This window comes from Microtus oregoni, unplaced genomic scaffold (assembly GCF_018167655.1).
Source record: "Microtus oregoni isolate MIOR12 unplaced genomic scaffold, Mior012 000062F_ref0000492, whole genome shotgun sequence".
In the NCBI taxonomy this organism is placed as follows: Eukaryota; Metazoa; Chordata; class Mammalia; order Rodentia; family Cricetidae; genus Microtus; species Microtus oregoni.
In genome coordinates, this window is record NW_024543872.1 from 7,595,289 (window position 1) to 7,614,211 (window position 18,923).

The following is an 18,923-nucleotide window of genomic DNA, read 5'->3' on the forward strand; positions in this document are numbered from 1 at the left end:
GTAAGTGACCAATAGATCAACTTAAACAAGAAAACATTTAACACAAAATAGCTTTAAATACTTAAAGGCCAGCGCAGAGTGGTTCATGTCTATAACCCCAACATCTAGAATGCTGAGGGAGGAAGGTCACAAGCTCAAAGCTAGGCTGAGACACTTCTCTTACACACAAATCATGAGTTTGTGTGGGGCCGACGGCCACAATGGGACACGCCCTCACACAGAGCACATTTTAGCATATCTTGTGCAATCATTAACCAAGCTCACCCAAACCAAACATTTAAAAGGATGCACTGCTGCATGGTGGTGGCACACATCTTTAATCCCAGAACTCAGGAGGCAGGCAGGTGATCTCTGAGTTTGAGGCCAACCTGGTATTCAGAGTAAATTCCAGGACAGCCAAGGATACACAGAGAAACTTTGTCTCAAAAAAACCAAAACAAGCTGGGCGGTGGTAGCGCACACCTTTAATACCAGCACTTGGGAGGCAGAGGCAGGCGGATCTCTGTGAGTTCGAGGCCAGCCTGGTCTACAAGAGCTAGTTCCAGGACCGGAACCAAAAAGCTACGGTGAAACCCTGTCTCGAAAAGCCAAAAAAAAAAAAAAAAAACAAAAAACAAAACAAACAAAAACCAAAAACAAGCATTATTTTTAATTTAAATTATGTGTATGCACGTGTTTGTGTGTGCATCAGTACAGGAGAAGCCAGAGGAGGGAATTAGGTCCCTGAGAGCTGGAGTACTTTGAAAGTAGTGAGATGAGTTGGGAGCCGAACTCTGAAAAAGCAGTATAGGCTCTCAACTCCTAAGCCATCACTTCAATCACTTTGACCACAGGGTTCATTATTTTAGAATAATAACCTTGAATCAATATATTCAGAATTCACTGAACAAGCAGGACTTCAACAGTGTTAAGCCTAGAAGAGAACTTCTCCGTGTATTTCAAATAATGCCAAGAGTAACGATTACCACAGTAACAGCAGCTGCAAACTTATGAAGGGTTACTAGGTGCAAGGCACTATTCTGAGCATTTATTTCTATTAACTTGCTCACAGGCAGATCTCTGTGAGGTTGAGGCCAGCCTGGTCTACAAGAACAAAAACCCGGTCTCAAAACAACAACAACAACAAGAAAATAACACAGAGAAAAAAAAAAAAGAAATTATGCCTGACTTTTTAAAATAAAATTAAAAATTTACAATAAACTCAAGCAAGTAGCTGATGAATTTTAAGCATACTGTGAACACATCGCTGCACTGAAAACGTAGTCTTTGTAAACTAACTTACTTGTGTGAAGTCTGTCAGACCTCTGGAAAGACTTCTTCCCCAAGCCTAGAAGAGAACTGTCCACTTTCACTGAGGGAGAAAAGCTGGAGTTTGAGTTCTGGGGACTGCTTGACTGTCCATCAGATTGCTTTCCTTCCCATAGGGCTAGGAGAAAAAAATATTGAAGATGGGTAACACTGGGATTCATAAACAAAAGTCCACCAAGGGGATAGCAAGACAGCCTGACTTATCACATGTAGAAGAAAAGTGACTCCTTCAAGTCAGCCCCAGACTTCCACATGCAGTTGCTCCCCAGATAACAATAAACCTAATAATTAATAAGATAAAATAAAAACATTCAGACCATTATTCCATGGAAATAAATGAAGAAATGTAGGTCTCTTGAAAGCTTTATAAATAAAATCCATTACATCTTCTCTCACATTATTAATCTCTATTCACAAATGCTTTTCTAACAAAAATGAAAATATCTCCAAGACTAAGACCACTAGCAGTCGCTAGAATCAGCTTATGGTATTCAGGTGAATTATATAAAGCAAAACAAAGCTAAAATCAAAAGCAACAACAAATACCAAGTTTATGTAAACATAGCCAACAGAAATTAAAGAGTAGATATTTTTAGAAAGCCTACATAGTTAATTTTTAACTTTTATGTTTAAAATTTTTTTGATTTTGTGTATGAGTGTTTTGTTTGCGTGTATGTTATTGCCCCACCAGAATGCTCAGTGTCCTCAGACACCAGAAGATGAAATCAGATCAGTATACATTCTTACTGACTGAGCCATTTCTCCAGCCCCATCTTCATTGAGATGTTTTTTTTTTTTTTTTTGTTTTTTTTGTTTTTTTCGAAACAGGGTTTCTCTGTGGTTTTGGAGCCTGTCCTGGAACTAGCTCTTGTAGACCAGGCTGGTCTCGAACTCACAGAGATCCGCCTGCCTCTGCCTCCCGAGTGCTGGGATTAAAGGCGTGCGCCACCAGCCCGGCCTCCCATCTTCATATTTTAAACGAGAGCATTTAAAATGTAACAAGTTCACTTTGAGGCTGCATGGAAGGCTAAGTCAAAAAAACCTACTTGTTGCATACATTTGCCTAAGGACCAAGTTTCTCTGTATAGCATTGGCTGTCCTTGCCTCTGCCTCCCATTGCTGAGATTGAAGGTTTGCACACCACCTTATCCTAGGATCTATATCAGTTTTGTGGCAGCAGAAAGATAATGCTAGGAAAAGAACAATTTAAAAGTAGACAGTACAGTAAAATAACTTACAATATCAAAATTTCAGATAATCTGGGAGAAAAAAAATTCCACTGGGGAGGGGAGATTAGTCAAACTGCCTACCAGGTTTGGCAGGTAGAGAGTCACTGGCTGCTTTGACAGTCTTGAGAGAGAGGTGTTGATTGGAGATGGACATGCTTGACCTGCATTGCTGCTGCTGCTGCTTCTTCTGTTGTTGCTGCTTCAGGGCCTATAAAGAAGAACTGGCAGTAAGAAATAAGCAAACTGGTTTACATTAAAAGTGAGTGACATCAGTTATGGCGAGAACTTACTCTGACATCTATTCAATACGAAAAAAACCCTAAATTTAACAAAACTGACACAAGGACTAAGTGACCTACAGAATTTGGGTACTTTGGGGGGAGGCCAAGATTATTCCATTATATGTAGCTGTAAGAAAAAAATCATTAATTTTTTTTCAGAACTTAAAAATCAGCAGTAAGGCAAGGAAATTACAATCTTATTAGAGAATTACATAATTTCATAATTTCTCGAAAGAGAATTCTAAGTCATGTACCAGTAAGCTTAATTTGCACTAATTCTATGAAAAAGGCAACTATTTGTATTATTTATGACTCACAGACCTAACATTTTAATAAGTATTTAAATTTCCCTGAGTAAGAGCAAAGAGACTTGCCTAAATGATAATGTCTTAGTTATTTACAGCAATGAAATGAAGAGTGAAAAGGACACTGTAATTAGGTTCTGATAACATCAGTTAGTTGCTTCTGGACATTGTAGGTCATTTTTCTTCTTTTAACAGAGGTAGCATGATATTATTTAGAATGACCATTAAAAGAAAGAAAGAAGGCCTGTGAGATGGCTCAATGGGTAAAAGAACCAATCTCCAAACCCAGATATCAGAGTTGGATCCCTAGGACCCAGAGTCGAAGAAAAGTGGCTCCCAAAAATTGTTCTCCGACTTCCACGTGCTAAGGCACAGACACTCACATAAAATGAAAAGAATTACTAACAAAAATTCCCTCTTCCAAATTTTACAAACTGGATTTAAACTGTGGAGACATGAACATGCACCCATATTCATGTGCCCATAGACATGGAGACAAGTATACAGCCATACTCACGGGTATAGTGTAGAGACGTAAACATGCACCCACGTCCGTGCTTACGTACATATAAAGTATGGAGACATGAATGTGCATCCACATCAGTGCAACCACAGATATGGAGACATATATACATACACATGATCACCACACACACACGCACGCACGCACGCACGCACGCATAAAAAGGGCTGGGGGGATGGCTCAGAAGGTAAGGACACTTCTTGCTCTTGCAGAGAATGCACGTTCAATTCCCAACGTCACTATGGCAGATCACAACTGTGTGTGTGGCCATTGGTTCTGGTCCTGCAAACAACTTGTAATAAAAGAACTTTTAAATACTTTAAATTTCACGTAATTTAAAATGTTTATGGACTCTGAGCCAGGAATTATGACACACACCCTAAATAATAGTTCTTGGGAGGCACAGGCAGGAGAACCTCTGTGAGTTTCAGAGCAGTCAGCACGATACAATAACATTTAGTCTCAAAAAATTTCAAATTGTGAGTTCTAATCATTCATAAAAAACAACCTGTTTACTGACCAGGCTTCCAGATACTCTGATAGGATGGTTCAAAGAAAATCTGGGGCCAATGGGTTAACCATTCAGCAATGGTCTTTCGTATTTATATATGTGTATTCGTGGAGAACAAAAGTCAACATCAATGTCTTTTCTAACAGAGTCCTTCAATTTTCAAGGCAGGTTCTCTCACTATGCCCAGAGATCACTGCACTGATCCATCTAGACTAAATGGCCTACAATTCACAGAATTACCAATTCTGCATCCCTAGTCAGGTGATTACAGACAAAAAATGCCATGTATAACTTTTACATGGTTACTTGTACATGACCTACTGTGCCAACTGTGCAGCCTCTATCAGGGGTCCTTCTTTTAAAAGATTTATTTTTATGTGTATGTGTGTTTTGCCTCCGTGTCTGTATACTGTGTGCATGCAGTGCCCAACGGGGCCAGCAGAGGTCACTGGATTCCTGGGACTGAAATTATAGACAGTTACGGGATGATAACAAGTGAGCAAACAAACCAGGTCCTTTGGAAGATCTGCCAGAGCTCTTAACCCTTGAGCCATCTCTCCAGACCCTAAAACATTTTAAGATTCAATTACTTAATTTTATGCATGTATCTAAGTATGTGACATGTTTGTGCATGTCTCTGCAGAGGTGAAAATGAATCAGACCACTGGAATTGAAGCTAAACTGTAAGTAATCTGATACAGGTTCTGAAAACCAAACCAAGGTCTTCTATTAGAGGAGAAAACACTCTTAATCAACGAGCCATTATCTCCAAACCCTTTATTTTTATATTAGTTCTAGGTAAGATATGTGTTTGTGCCCTGACTACACCACCTGTTAGGATCAGCAGGGACTATGAATCCCTGAGCTAAAAAAAGGATAAGCAATCGTCAGCCCATTGTGGGAACTGGGAACTGAAATTGTGTCTTCTGTTAGAACAGCATCCTTTCGGTGATTTCTTCATCTCTTAACTGCATAGAACAACCTTTTACAGCATAAGCTTCTAATGCTCTACAACTGTCCATCTTATAGACAAAAATGTTTATACAACCCCTAACTAATTCATCTTAGACAGATGTGAACAAATATGTGCAGTATCTACATATAACATATAAGTTAGGCCTGGTTTTAACTATTACAAACTTTTATACAAATATTTTTATGTGTATCTTTCTATAACATGAGTTAAAATGTTTAATTGAATGTTCTCAGAGCATGTACATTTAAAATTTAATAGATAGTGCAAAATTTTCTTCAATAAGGTTATAGTGGCTGGATATATAGCTCAGAGGCAGAGTACTTGCCTACCATTCACAGTCCTTCATTCAGTCATTCATACTTAATGATTAAATGTTTTTTTACTACAGTATATCAATATAGAAGCAACAATTTTCACCATACTTGTCATTTTCTGATTATAATAAAATTTCTTACTCATACCAAATCATGAGAAGAAAAATGGTGTTATTCAAAGTTTTCCTAGTTACTTGTAAGTTTGTATTTATTGATCACTCGCTGCTTCTTGGAGGGAGCTGCTAGGCAGTACCTTGCTCTATAACCCAGGGTGCCTTGAAATTAGGATCTTCCTGCCTGAGCTTCCTGAGTACTTGGATTATATGACTATGCTGCCAGACAAAGCATTTCAAGAAAAAAAGAGAGAGAGAACAAAGGTGGATGGAGGGACACAACAGCCTGGAAAACATATTGAGCCAATCCAACCAATACAGCAAGGTGTTATCTAAAAACAAAAGCAATCCAAAGTCAGCTCTTTGAAAATTCAAAAAAAAAAAAAAACTTAACTAGCAATTAATATTGGGAAGAAATAAATGAACAAGGATAAACAAAAAACAAAGGATAACTTTACAGAGTATATGCAATAATCAAGTAAAAAGAAAATTTTACTTCTTTTTATAACAAACAGACATTAATTAATTAATTATAGAGTTGGGGGTGGGAGGGCATAGAAATGGAAGTCAGGAACCACTCCAGGGAGGTAGTTTTCTTTTCCACCATGTGGGTTCCAGGAATGTGAACACAGATTTTCAAGTTTAGGAATAAGTGCCTTTACCCACTGAGCAACCTCACTAGCCCAGAAATGGTCCATTTTCTAACAAAAATCTCCAAAATTGATTCAAAAACAGGAAAACCAATAGTCTATTATTTTATTAGACAACAAAGCACAGTATAATGTAAGGAATATAATTCTTCAATATTATTTTTCCAACCTAGGGAGGAAAGATAATGTCTACAACTTTCTCCCCAAATCGAGAATAAAATATACAACTACACAGTTTATGTTAATGACGGGTGAAATTTCCTCATTTCAAAATGCACTAGAAAACGATAGATAGATAGATAGATAGATAGATAGATAGATAGATAGATAGATAGATAGATATAGACAGACAGACAGACACCTGTTGCTACTTTATAGCCCACATTGATTTCAAATGCTTCTCTCCCTACCTCGGCCTCCAATGTGATAGGCAATGTGATAGAATTACAGATGTGTGCTACAAAATATTTGTTTCTTGGTTTTATCAAGGCAAGAGTTTTGCTGTGTAGTAGCCCTGACTGTCCTGGAACTCACTTTGTTCCAGGCTGGCCTCAAACTCATAGACATCTGCCTGCTTCTGCCTCAAAAGTAGTGCTGGGACTAAAGGTGTGTTACATCATGCCTGATTTTGAAATATATATCCTATGTAAAGAATAAACATATAAGTTCTATTCTATACTTCCAATTAGTATAATATTAAGAAAGCTAACAATGATTCTATATATTAGATTAATAGTAAACAATCTACTGAATCATTATAAGATCCAACCAACCTGAGGATGGGGACTGTGACTCAGTGTGAGAAGCATTTACTTACTGTGTAATGCTACGAGTTTCATCCCCAGTCCCCTATAACAATTACCAGACTAGACATAAGAAAAGCCCTGAAAATTTAAACACCTATTCATGATTCAGGTCATGCACTTTAAGTAGGAAAAAAATCTTGAGTCTTCAAAAACATCTTTAAAAGGATTTACCAAAACCCTACACACAATGGGTGATAAACATAGAGCATAAAAATTACTAGCAGCAAATTAGCAGATTGTTGACATTTACCATGTAAAGAAATGAATCTAAATGCTTTTAATAAGTTTTGAGAAATTAACAGAAGAGTTGATGCAGTGTTTTATTGAAACAGGATTTTGATACATCATTGTTCATTATACAACAGAACTAAAGGTATGAACTGTAGAAGGAGCTGTGGGCTGTGTTCCTTCTACACAGCTCCTGGCCGCCTGGCTAGCTTATGCCCCAAAATAACAACACACAGACTGTCTGAGGCGTCTTATCTCACTTCCTCTTCCTCCCCGCATTCTGTTCTGTTTACTCCACCCACCTATGTTCTAACCTATCAGGGCCAAGCAGTTTCTTTATTAATTAACCAATGACCTTCCTCCATCAGTGAACCACCATGTGGCTCATTTTACCAAGACAGGATCTCTCTGTGAAGCTGTCATTCTGTAGACTGGGCTAACCTCTGCCTCTTGAATGTTGAGATTATAAAGCACAGACCACCACCGCCTGGCTTTCATAACTATTCTTAACTGGAAAGATTATTTTTCTGATAAAGACAGACTTAACAATTACCTGCTTTAATGCCTTCTTGCTGTGCTTCTGTGATGGAGAAATGACTTTACTTGCTGGAATGGTGGGTGATGGGCAGCCCGACTGGGGAGAGGATGGCTGTGACAGTCTAGATGATACTAGAGGAAAATTGACAAGGAAAAATTGTGTTATCAAGAATTTATATCAAGCACCACTCCTTCCCCAGATCATATGCTGCTACCTGTTAAGAACTGTGACCAAACACTTTAGGGAAGGTTCTTCTCTTTGGAGTTGTCCTGCAAACAGTCTCCCTTTTCACTTTATTTCCTCAGAAAGTTCTAGTGTAGGATGATAGGATGGGGAAGGGGTGAGTATTAGTATATATTACTTCTCATTGTAATATATTAGAAGTGATTAAAGAAGCAGGAAGTCATGTATAAATCATGTTATCAATTTAGAACTAGAAAAAGGTCTAAGGATCTCTGTAGTACCTACAGTCCTAAAGTAAACTTGAAGGTAAATAATGAAAACACAACATAGTGGAAAGTTGTGACAAAGTTTATATTGAAGACAATACTGCCATTTCCACTTCAAAATTCTTCCATTGTTTAACCCTGTTGGTTCTTACCTCATGTCACAAGTTTTAGGTTTATCTGTACAAAGGGATTTTCAAGATTTCTCTACTGGAAACAACCACTTACTTTCTATGTCGTCATTATCTGTTTTGTATACACTACATATACAAAATGAGTACATTTTAATGTTTATATGCATGCAATGCCTGGTATCCAGAGTACAGAAGAGGGTATGGAATCCCCTGGAATGAGGTTAAAGAGAGTTGTGAGGTGCCATGGGGGTGCTAGATATCAAACCTGGGCCCTGTGGAAGAGCAGCCAGTACTCTAGAGTGAACAATCTCTCCAGCCCCATTTATTAAAAAAAAAAAAAAGTGTGCATGTGTGTGTGTGTGCGCGTGCACACGCGTACATCTGAAGGCAGTGCCCATGGAAGTCAAAAGAGAGTATCAGATCCTCTAGTGATGGTAGCACTGTGAGCTGCCCAGTGTGGATGCTGGGTACCAAACTCATGTCTTCTACAAGTCCAATGAATACATTTTGTTAGTTAAGGAGAAAGATAAAAATTATTGGTTCAGACAAACTCATGTGAGAGCAAGGAAATGCTATTTGAGCCAGGAACAACCTTGAGATGACTCTTGAAGAATACACATTGCCTAATGTCTTCTTTTAAAATACTTGACATGAAAGCATTTATAGCAAAATAGTATTATATGGTTAAAACCATGAAGTATGTATCTATCTGATACAAAAATAAGAAATATACATACTAAAACATACAATGCCCAGAGTATAACATACCACATTACTCTCAAATGTCCTAATATTAATACAATTTAACTTTGGTTTTGTATCCTCATCTTCATAAATGTCATGTTTATGTATATGGAAGGAAATTGATATACAATCAGTTTGATGCTAAAATAAAACAGAAAAAAAACCCAAGCACTTATAATCTACTACTACAAAAAAAATTAAGCTAAACAGTAAGAGATGGCTCAGAAGTAAACAATTGAACAACAGAAAGAAAATATATCCTCAATGTGTTATTAGATGTTGACAAATTATAAAATAAGAGGTAAAAGAAATTATGTTCATTAGACTGTTGAAAGTGTACAATTCATATTTGCAAAACTATAAAACCATTACCACCATCAATTTTCATCATCCTGCCCCAAAGAGAACATTTGTTAGCTGTCCACTGTTCTACACTTCCACTTTGCACCTAATCCTAGCCGACTACTTACCTCCTATTTGTCTCTATAGATCTATCTAAATTCTGTTTGATATGATGGAATAATACACTTTTGTGTGTGAATTTGTTTTCAAATACCAAGATCTTTTGAAGGTTCATTTATTATATTCTGACAAGAATACTTCATTTCATGATTGAATAATTAACTATTACATGCATATATCACATTTTGTTTATATTCACGAAATAGTGAATTTCTCACTTTTACTCAATAACGATATTGTAAATAACATTCTGTTTGTGTATATAATGGCAAGTGGGATTGCCCCTGCCTTTCTTTATTTTTTGAGAAATAGACTTACACTATAGCCTAGATTTCACTTTGTAGTTTAACTCGTAGAAATTTTCCTGAGATTATAGGTGTGTACCAACCTGCTTGGTTCAGCTTCTTAAACATTCTTTCCTGCTCTCCCTCCTTTTGAATAACTCCATGTTTTGCTTATTTATTTGTTTTTTGTGGGTTTTTTTCTTATTGGGTTTGCATGTTTGCTCTGACTTTTGCTTTTTTGTCTTCTATGGTTTTCTGGGGATGGGGGCGAATATGAAGCTGGGTGAGTAGGGAGGGTAAGATGATCTGGGAAGAGTTGGGGGGTTGGAAAGAAAATGATCAAAATGCATAGTATCACCAAAAAAAATAAAAAAATAAAAAAATAAAATAAAATAAATAAAAAAGGCCGGGCGGTGGTGGCGCACGCCTTTAATCCCAGCACTCGGGAGGCAGAGGCAGGCGGATCTCTGTGAGTTCGAGACCAGCCTGGTCTACAAGAGCTAGTTCCAGGACAGGCTCCAAAACCACAGAGAAACCCTGTCTCGAAAAACCAAAAAAAAAAAAAAAATGCATAGTATGACAAAGATTATCAAACAAAAACCCTTGGAATTAGGAAACCTGAATTCAAGTTTGTAAGTCACCTTATCTGCGCTCTCCAATTTTTTGGATTCAATCCAGGAAAGAACTACAGGGTTCTATGGCAATTCTGTGCTTAATTGTTTTTAGGAACTGCCAATCTGTTTTACAAAATGATTACAATTCCAGTAAGAATGCAAGACGGTTCCATTTTCTCTATATAACTGTGAGCATGTGTTGTTATGTCTTTTTTATTTGGTCACTGATATTATAGAGAACATATGAAAATATAAGGTTAAACTATTAATAGTCAACTGTTCTTTCTAAAGCCTTGCAAGAATTTCATAATATATATTTTCTCACTGGTTATAAACAGCAAACATCCAGAACAGCCCTACTAAAGAATCTAAGAATTATACTTCATTGTCTTAAAAAGATAAAGCTATCATGTTACCTGGAAGGCTCTTCCGTAAGGCAAATGCCTTTTCTAACAAAAAATAAAGCACAAACCTGTCTCTAAGCCACCTCAAATAAATGGTGAAAATTATAGACCCCATTAGTAGGGACTGAAATTATGCTAAGTTCTAGTCTCAACATCTATGAAACTTAGAACACTCTTCTTTTCAAATGCTAACGTCTCAGAACTTCAAAGAGTAAACATGATTTGTTGAGAAACCTCTCTTAATATTCTCTTCTATAACAGAGCAAACAAGTCTTTACATGTTTAACAAGATTTTGATCAACTCTTCTATCTTCTAACCAAGTATAAGTTCTATTTTCTAGTCAAAACTCCTAAAATTCTCTTTCAAAAGATAACTAAATCTAAATAACTAGGTTTGTATCATTACATTTTTTCTGTGTATATAATACAAAGATACATACTGGCTGCTGTGTATTTTGTCATTACCTATATTTACATATCAAAATAAAACTGATCTAGCTTGAGAAAAGATACAAACCAAGTATGGACCAAGGTCAAGAATTAAATCTTATTTTCAAAATAATGAATAAGCACCTGGATTAGGTTGACAATGGTGACCAAAAAAAAAAAAAAATGTGCTCGTGTCCTAATTCTCAGAGCCCATGAACGTTGCTTTATTGGTGAAAGGGTTAGTTTTGTGATTAGATTATCAAAATTGTGCAAATCAGTCTTAACAAAATATTTTTTATTTTTCAAAACAGGGTTTCAATTTATAGCTCTAGCTGTCAGAGAGATCCACCTTCCTCTGCCTCCTAAGCATTGATATTGAAGTGTGTGCCACCATATGCCACACAACAAACTAACTTTTGTTTGTCTTTCGAGATAGGGATTCTCTGTAGCTTTGGAGCCTGTCCTGGCTCCACCACCACCGGTATAAGTTTTTAAAGCATTAGTATAAACTTAGAGATATTTGAAAAATATATTTGAAATGTATAAATAAAAACCAAGTCTGACGTGATAGCACACGCCTTCAATTCTATCACTTGGGAGACAGAAGCTTTCCTTTGCTTCTGGTTATCCTTAAAGCTTCAGTACTAATAGTGCAGTTGTCTTTAAAACAGGCTGTGCCCAAACCTTCACCTCAGCCACTAACAACAAGATAATCTCCCAGAAATCTTTCAACCTAAAACTTTGGTCAAAGTTTTGTTTCCAGGATGCATTTGAAACAAGAACCCAATCTTCCCCATTCAGTAACTTAGCACATAAAAAGATGATAGAGAGCTGGTGGATTTACAGTATTTTCTAGCTCCAGTTACCAAATTCCTGACTAAAAGAAAACAGGGGTCCCTTACAATGAAAGGGAGTTTTTCACTAACTCATTTTTTTCCCTTAAAAATAGCAAGAGCAAAACCAAATCTCACAACTTTGCCTTATAACATGCAGCATCTTAAATTTAAATCCCAGCCCTTGAAAGGCAGTGGCAGTAGGATCAATCAGTCAGTTCAAGGACAGCCTGGTCTATCTAAGTTCCAGCACAACCAGAGCTATGCAAAGAGACCCTATCTCCAAGGGAAGAAGAAGACACAATCAAAAACCAACTATCCATTAAGTTATTTACTATTACAGTATTTACAATACATTTTGAGGAAAAGACAGATTTCCCTCAGCTATGACCACAAAACAGTAAGAGATATAGTTGATCTTACTAATAGATTTTCTGACATTATTTCACCTTACCTTGAGTTGACATTCCATTAAGCTCTTCTCTGAACATGTTTCCTGTCTGAAAGCTAAGAACCAAAGCTACAAACTAGTAATTTCCTCTACTTTACATATAAATCAATAAAATAGATTCAATATTGGACTGAGTTTCTAAGTTCTAATCTGTTTCTACTTGGCTGAAAGGTATACTTATATCAAGAGTTCTATCAATTTTCGACTAAAAGCATCAGTTTTGCTGTCAGACCTCTATATTTTTGCACATAAAAAGGAAGTGGGTTTTGATACTATCTCAATGTTCTTCCTGTCTTATAATGCATTTGAAATAGTGATGTCAAACTGAGAGCTAAAGCCCTAAATAAGAAAAATGGACAGCCACAATTAGTTTGCTTTATTGATAAGTAGAACTGTCTTTTCAATATTTTTGTTTGTTAAAAACTTTTCAGAACCAGGTAGTGGTGGGGCACACCTTTAATCCCAGCACTTGGGAGGCAGAGGCAGGTGGATCTCTGAGAGTTCATGGTCAGCCTGGTCTACAGAGCTAGTTCCAGGACAGGCTCCAGAGAAACCCTGTCTTGAAAAAGCAAAATAAAAAAAATTTAAAAAAATCTTTTCAGAATGTGCCTCACTGCAATGATGCTGGCTGGCCTAGGACTCACACTGTAGACCAGGCTGACCTTGAACTTGCTGCAATCCTTCTGCTTCTGCCTGCCAAATACTAGGAGCTTGGATGTGTGCCAGCTCACTCAGTTTAGAGCTGCCTTGCTCTGCCCTGCATTGACAGTCTTAAGGAGTGAGTGTTCTCTTTCTACCATATAGGTTCCAAGGTTCAAATTCAGGTCATGAAGTTTAGCCACAAATGTTCCTGCTTAGCCAATTCTCCAGTTCCTTTATTATTCTTATTTTTCCTCGAGACAGAGTTATGTGTATGCTTAGAACTGCCTTGCTGAATGATGTAGCTATTCATAATAGGCTACAGGCTACCACATTTATTTCTACAAGAGAAAAGTTTATAGATACAAAATAAATACCTAACATTTTTAAGAATATTATACTATGAATGATCCAAAAATAATAAATTTAGATAATAAGGAAAACCACTGTCATGTATTACTGGTAGTTCATCACTTATCCATTTCTTGAAAATCTCAGAGCTATTCAAGGAAATTTGAGTTACATGCACTACTCCAACCTCACTTTCCAAACCATTTCTGTGTTTCACAGATTATCTACAACTAGGCAATAACTTCAGAGAAAATATCATAGTATAATTCAAGGAGAAATAGCTGACAATGTACTCATTTCTAGAAGAGAAATGAATGAAACACAGATTGAAAACAATGCTGAATTTGTTACTACCTAGTGTTGACATCTGTTTTTACATAGAGCGTAGTAGGGTAAGGTTTATATTATGCAATTTACCTAAGGAGTTAGGTATTTTAGGATAAGTTTATGATTATTATTTAAGATAGTTCTATATCACATTGAATTTACCTCAAATTTTTGACATGGCCATTAATAGACAAAAGCACCAGCAATTAAGCAGGAGTAACTCAAAGGGCCACTGAATCATGTGTAGCTGTTTGTAAAATTTATTTTAAAAAATGACAAAAAACCCCACACCTTTATTTTACATGAATGGGTGTTTTGCCTCCATGCACACATGTACACTGTGTGGTGCCTGAGGCAAGAAAAGGGTACCCCTAACTAAACTTACAGGTGGTTTTGAGCTGCCTTGTGAATGCTGGAAAAGGACCCCAGATCCTCTGCAAGCACAACAAGGAAGTGTTCTTACCTGCTGAGCCATCGCCACAGCCCCTGCATGTGTGATTCTTAAAAGGTAAGAACGAGCCATGTATGTGGATCTCTATTTAGCAAGTTCCAGGGGAGCCAGAGCTACACTGTGAGACCCTGTCTCAAAAAATCAAAAAGCAAAAAAATAAAGCCAGATGTGGTAAAATGCTTGTTACCCCAGCATGTGGGAGGTATACACTGTGAGACCCTGTCTCAAAAAATCAAAAAGCAAAAAAATAAAGCCAGATGTGGTAAAATGCTTGTTACCCCAGCATGTGGGAGGCATAGGCAAGAAAGCTGTAAGTTCACAGTAAGTTCTGACTAAATAGTCAGTTCTAGCCTGGCCTGGGCTATGAGAACTGTGAGCAATCCAATCCCAAATAAGAATGTTCCAATACATTTAAGACAATAAATTTTGTTCACAGTTCAGACTGGCCACCTTTAATTATGTTCTCCTCATTTATGATGCTACCTAGGGATATGAGCCTTGCTAGTTGTTTCCTGTCCCTGGTGTCTTAGTTTTGTTCTACAGTTTTCAAACTTACACAGAAAAGTTCAAACTGGAGAGAAATGGAGGAAAGACAAAGTACCTTTCACTTGTAGCTTTATCCTTCTCAAATTAGGTGCTTAAAAAAAAATCTGCAGAATAGCTGGGTGGTGGTGCCCCAACCTTTAGTCCCAGAACTCAGGAGGAAGGGACGGATGGATCTCTGGGAGTTTGAGGTCAGTCTGGTCTACAGAGCAAATTCCAAGACAGCCAGGGCTACTCAGTGAAACCCTGTCTTGTTGGGGGGAGGAGGGAAGAAACTGCAGAATAAGACTCTGGGCCACAGTTGCTATTTATCACTATCAGGAATTATTCTGTTATTATTCATCAAGAATTTACAACACAAGGCCCAATTTTGTCTTGTTTTCATCTCATTTCATTTGTGTCTGACAACTTAAGTTTGGGTGCCTCTCCAATGAACTTGTAACTTAAAGCTAAGATTATCTGATTATTTCCTTGAACTGTCTATGAAGTAGCTATACTAGAGAATATAAATGAGTTGATGAATTATTTCCATGTTCACCAAGAGTAGCACAATTATTATATTGGGGGTGAGAAGGGCAGAAAAAAAAAGAGAACATTTTTTTCTGATCTCTCAAGACAGTTAAAATGAACAAGTCTATGATTACAGGACACATAATTTTAAAGTCTAAGGCAGTTGACCTATCACTCAAATTTATAAGATAATCAAATGGAAGAAAACTGAATGTCTACCCAAGGAAAATCAATATCCTCATAAGGTACTCAGAAGTTAGTTCAGAATTTCTACTGCCACATACCGCTTATTAAATGGGGGGGGATCTTTCCTCTTCGAACAGAATCGAACAAAGCTACAAATTAATAGGAATAGATGATAAAGGGTGGCAATGGAGTCATTATTCCTTAGGTGTCTTAGGTTAGCTATGAAAGATAACAAACGGTATGAGAACAAAGACAGGCGGGCTATATCTGGTGTTTGCTAGTAATCATGAACATTCTTTTCCTAGTAAGGAAAGAGCTGAGAGCAGTAAGCGCTCCAAGGTTAGAAGGCAGAACAGAGAAGAGGAGTAAGAAAGTCACTGTAAGCATCATCTATAATGGTCACAGCCGAGATTAAACCACAGTAAAATTTAGAATGCTGCCCAACTTGTACTTTTATTTTCCTTCTGAGGTAAGTTCTCATTATGTAGCTCTGACTGGCCTTGACTTCATAACTGTCTGCACTATCTCCCAAATGCTGGGACTAAAGGTGTGCAACACCATACCCTGCTAACTGGATATCCACATTACAAGAAGCAGATCTGGCATAACAATTACCTCAAAGTGAGGCTGGTGAGACGGCTCAGCAAGTAAAGGCAATTGCTACATAAGCATGACAATTTGAGTTCAATCCTCAAAACCCACACAAAAGTAGAACTAAAGGCATAGACTCCACACAGCCAGTATGTCTCCACACATACAATATGCACATACTCACTCTAAACATTTAAAAATTAAAACCAATCGCAGAATTAAAATATAAAACTTCTAGACGTTATAGAAGAAAATATAGGTGAAGCTGGATTTGGTCATCACTTTTCAATACAATAACAAAGGCTCAAGTTCACAAAACAAAGGATTAATAAACTGGCCTACATTCAAATTAAAAACTTCTGCTTTGTAAAAAGAAACTGCCAGAGTCAGGTCTGGAGAATTGGCTCAATTGGTACAAGAGCTTGAAAAAAAAAAAAAAAGACAATGTGAGTTCCAATCTCTGAAATTTATAAAAAACCCAGATCTGGAAGCACTTATCTGTAATCCCAGTGTTACTAAAAAAATAGAGGTCATGGCAGAGGAACTGACCAGAAGTTTCAGGGTAGTGGCAGAAATAAAAGACATTCTCCCTCAAAAGCTGTCCTCTGACCTCCACTTTGTAGCATATATGAACATGTACTCATATTCACAAACCACCCCCCACCACACACACACATTTGGAGAGGGCAAAACTGCCAAGAGGGGGGAACTACAGTTTTTGAGAAAATATATATAAAATCTTATCAAATAAAATATAATTCAGGGCTAGAGAGCTGAGCAGTAAAGAGCATTGGCTGCTCTTGTAGAGGACCCAGATTCAATTCATAGCTCCTGCAATGGTGGCTCATAATCATCCATAATTCCAGTCTCGGGGGCATCCAATGCCCTCTTCTGGCATAAGTGGGCACCAAGTATACACATGACACAGAGACACACACTCAGACAAAACTTACATACCCATAAAATAAAAAAATGATTTTTTTTGTTTTTTTTAAAAAAAGAGAGAGACTGCAATTCAAAATGAACAACAACAAACAAACAAAAAAAAAAACCTCCAGGTGGCCAACTATAAATAAAAAAAAACTTAACAAAAATGGGCCAAGAATCAGGGCACACTTCTCACCAAATAACATATTCAAATGGAAAATAAGCATGCAGAAAGAGAAATGTAGAAAGCATGCAATCAGGAAAATACAAATTACAACAACAGTGACATACTGATATGCACCTATCAGAATGGCCAACACTTAGATGACTGATAAATAACACAAACTGATGATAAGGATATAAAGCAACAGCAGCTGCCATTCACTGCAGCAGAGTAGCAACTTGTTACTAAATTTAACATACTCTCACCATAATCAAGCAGTCACACTCCTGTAAATTTACACAAACATATACCCACAGAAAGACACAAAGTTCTTATTTTCACTCATAATTGCTAAAACATGAAGTAACAAATGCATCTTTTAATTGGTGATGGTTATATGAAAATTATATGCACATACTCTATTTCGTTTTACAAGGAAATGTACCATATGCCATAAAAATACACAGAGAAATCTCTACACACATTACTAAATGGAAGATGACAACCTGGAGTCAGTGAGGTGTTTTGGTTGGAAAACATCCATCCACCAAGCTTGACCGCTTGATTTGATCCCTAACACTCACATGGGTAGACATGGACATCCTGTAAGGTGTCCTCTGATTTGTATAGAAATGTTGTGACACCAGTGCAGGCGTGAATGCACACGTTCAAAAAAAAAAATTTATTGTTTTCTTTGAGACAAGGTTTCTCTGTTTAACCAATCTAGCTGTCCTGGAATTTGTTCTGTAGACAAAGCTGGCCTTGAACTCAGAGAACCACCTGCCTTTGTCTCCCAAGGGCAAGGTTTAATGTTGTGAGCCACCATGCCCGGCCACAAAAAGAATTTTTATGCAATTTTTAAAAACAATGCCCATTGATGCCAGGCAGTGGTGGTGCACACCTTTAATCTCAGCACTCAAGAGGCAGACACAAGTGGATCTGTGACTTTGGGTCAGTCAGTCCTACAGAGCTAATTCCAGGACAGCCAAGGCTGTTGCACAGAGAAAACCCTTTCTCAAAAATCAAAAAAATTAAAAATAAGTAAATAAAAACAATGCCCATTTGAAAAGATTCCAACTTTATGACAGTCTTGGAAAGGCAAAATTATGAAGACAGAAAAGATAAGAAGTTAGCCAGAAGACACTGCAGATGGAGTATGAGCCTACTTAGTGGTATTGGGGAATAGTATTTTAAGGTGTTTTACTTTTGTTTATGCTGCATTTGCTTAACTCTGTGAAGCTCTAATTAAAGAGCTGAATGGCCAACAGCAAGGTAGACAGGGCTGTTAGGAGACAGTAAAAAGAGGAGCAAAAAGAAAACAAAGAGAGGAAGATGATATGGCCCAGCCACCCAAAAGAGTGTGTGTGTGTGTGTGTGTGTGTGTGTGTGAGAGAGAGAGAGGGGGGGGGGGGACATAGGCAAAAAGTAGTCAGGATAATTTAAGAAAAGCGGGCAAGAAATAAGCCAAGCTAAGGCCAGGCATTTCTAATTAACAATAAGTTTCGGTGTTTGATTTATTTGGGAGCTGGATGGTAGGCCCCCAAGAAGCCAAAAGAAGAAAACATCACACAACTTAGGACAGTGAAAATATACTATATGAAATATATGTGCATCAATGTCTTTGTAAATAATGTATCTGTCCCAACCTGTCC

At 37.3% G+C, this 18,923-nt stretch overlaps 1 protein-coding gene across 1 annotated transcript in view; it reads right to left on the bottom strand.

Moving 5' to 3' along the window:
- LOC121439655 (putative Polycomb group protein ASXL2) overlaps positions 1-18,923 on the bottom strand; it is a 78,558-nt gene that overhangs the window by 23,917 nt on the left and 35,718 nt on the right. The window contains exons 6-8 of the mRNA XM_041640218.1: positions 7,798-7,913; positions 2,619-2,745; positions 1,283-1,426 (exon numbers count right to left, since the gene is read on the bottom strand). Of these exons, the coding sequence (XP_041496152.1) occupies positions 1,283-1,426; positions 2,619-2,745; positions 7,798-7,913 (387 nt within the window). The remainder of the gene's footprint in view (positions 1-1,282; positions 1,427-2,618; positions 2,746-7,797; positions 7,914-18,923) is intronic.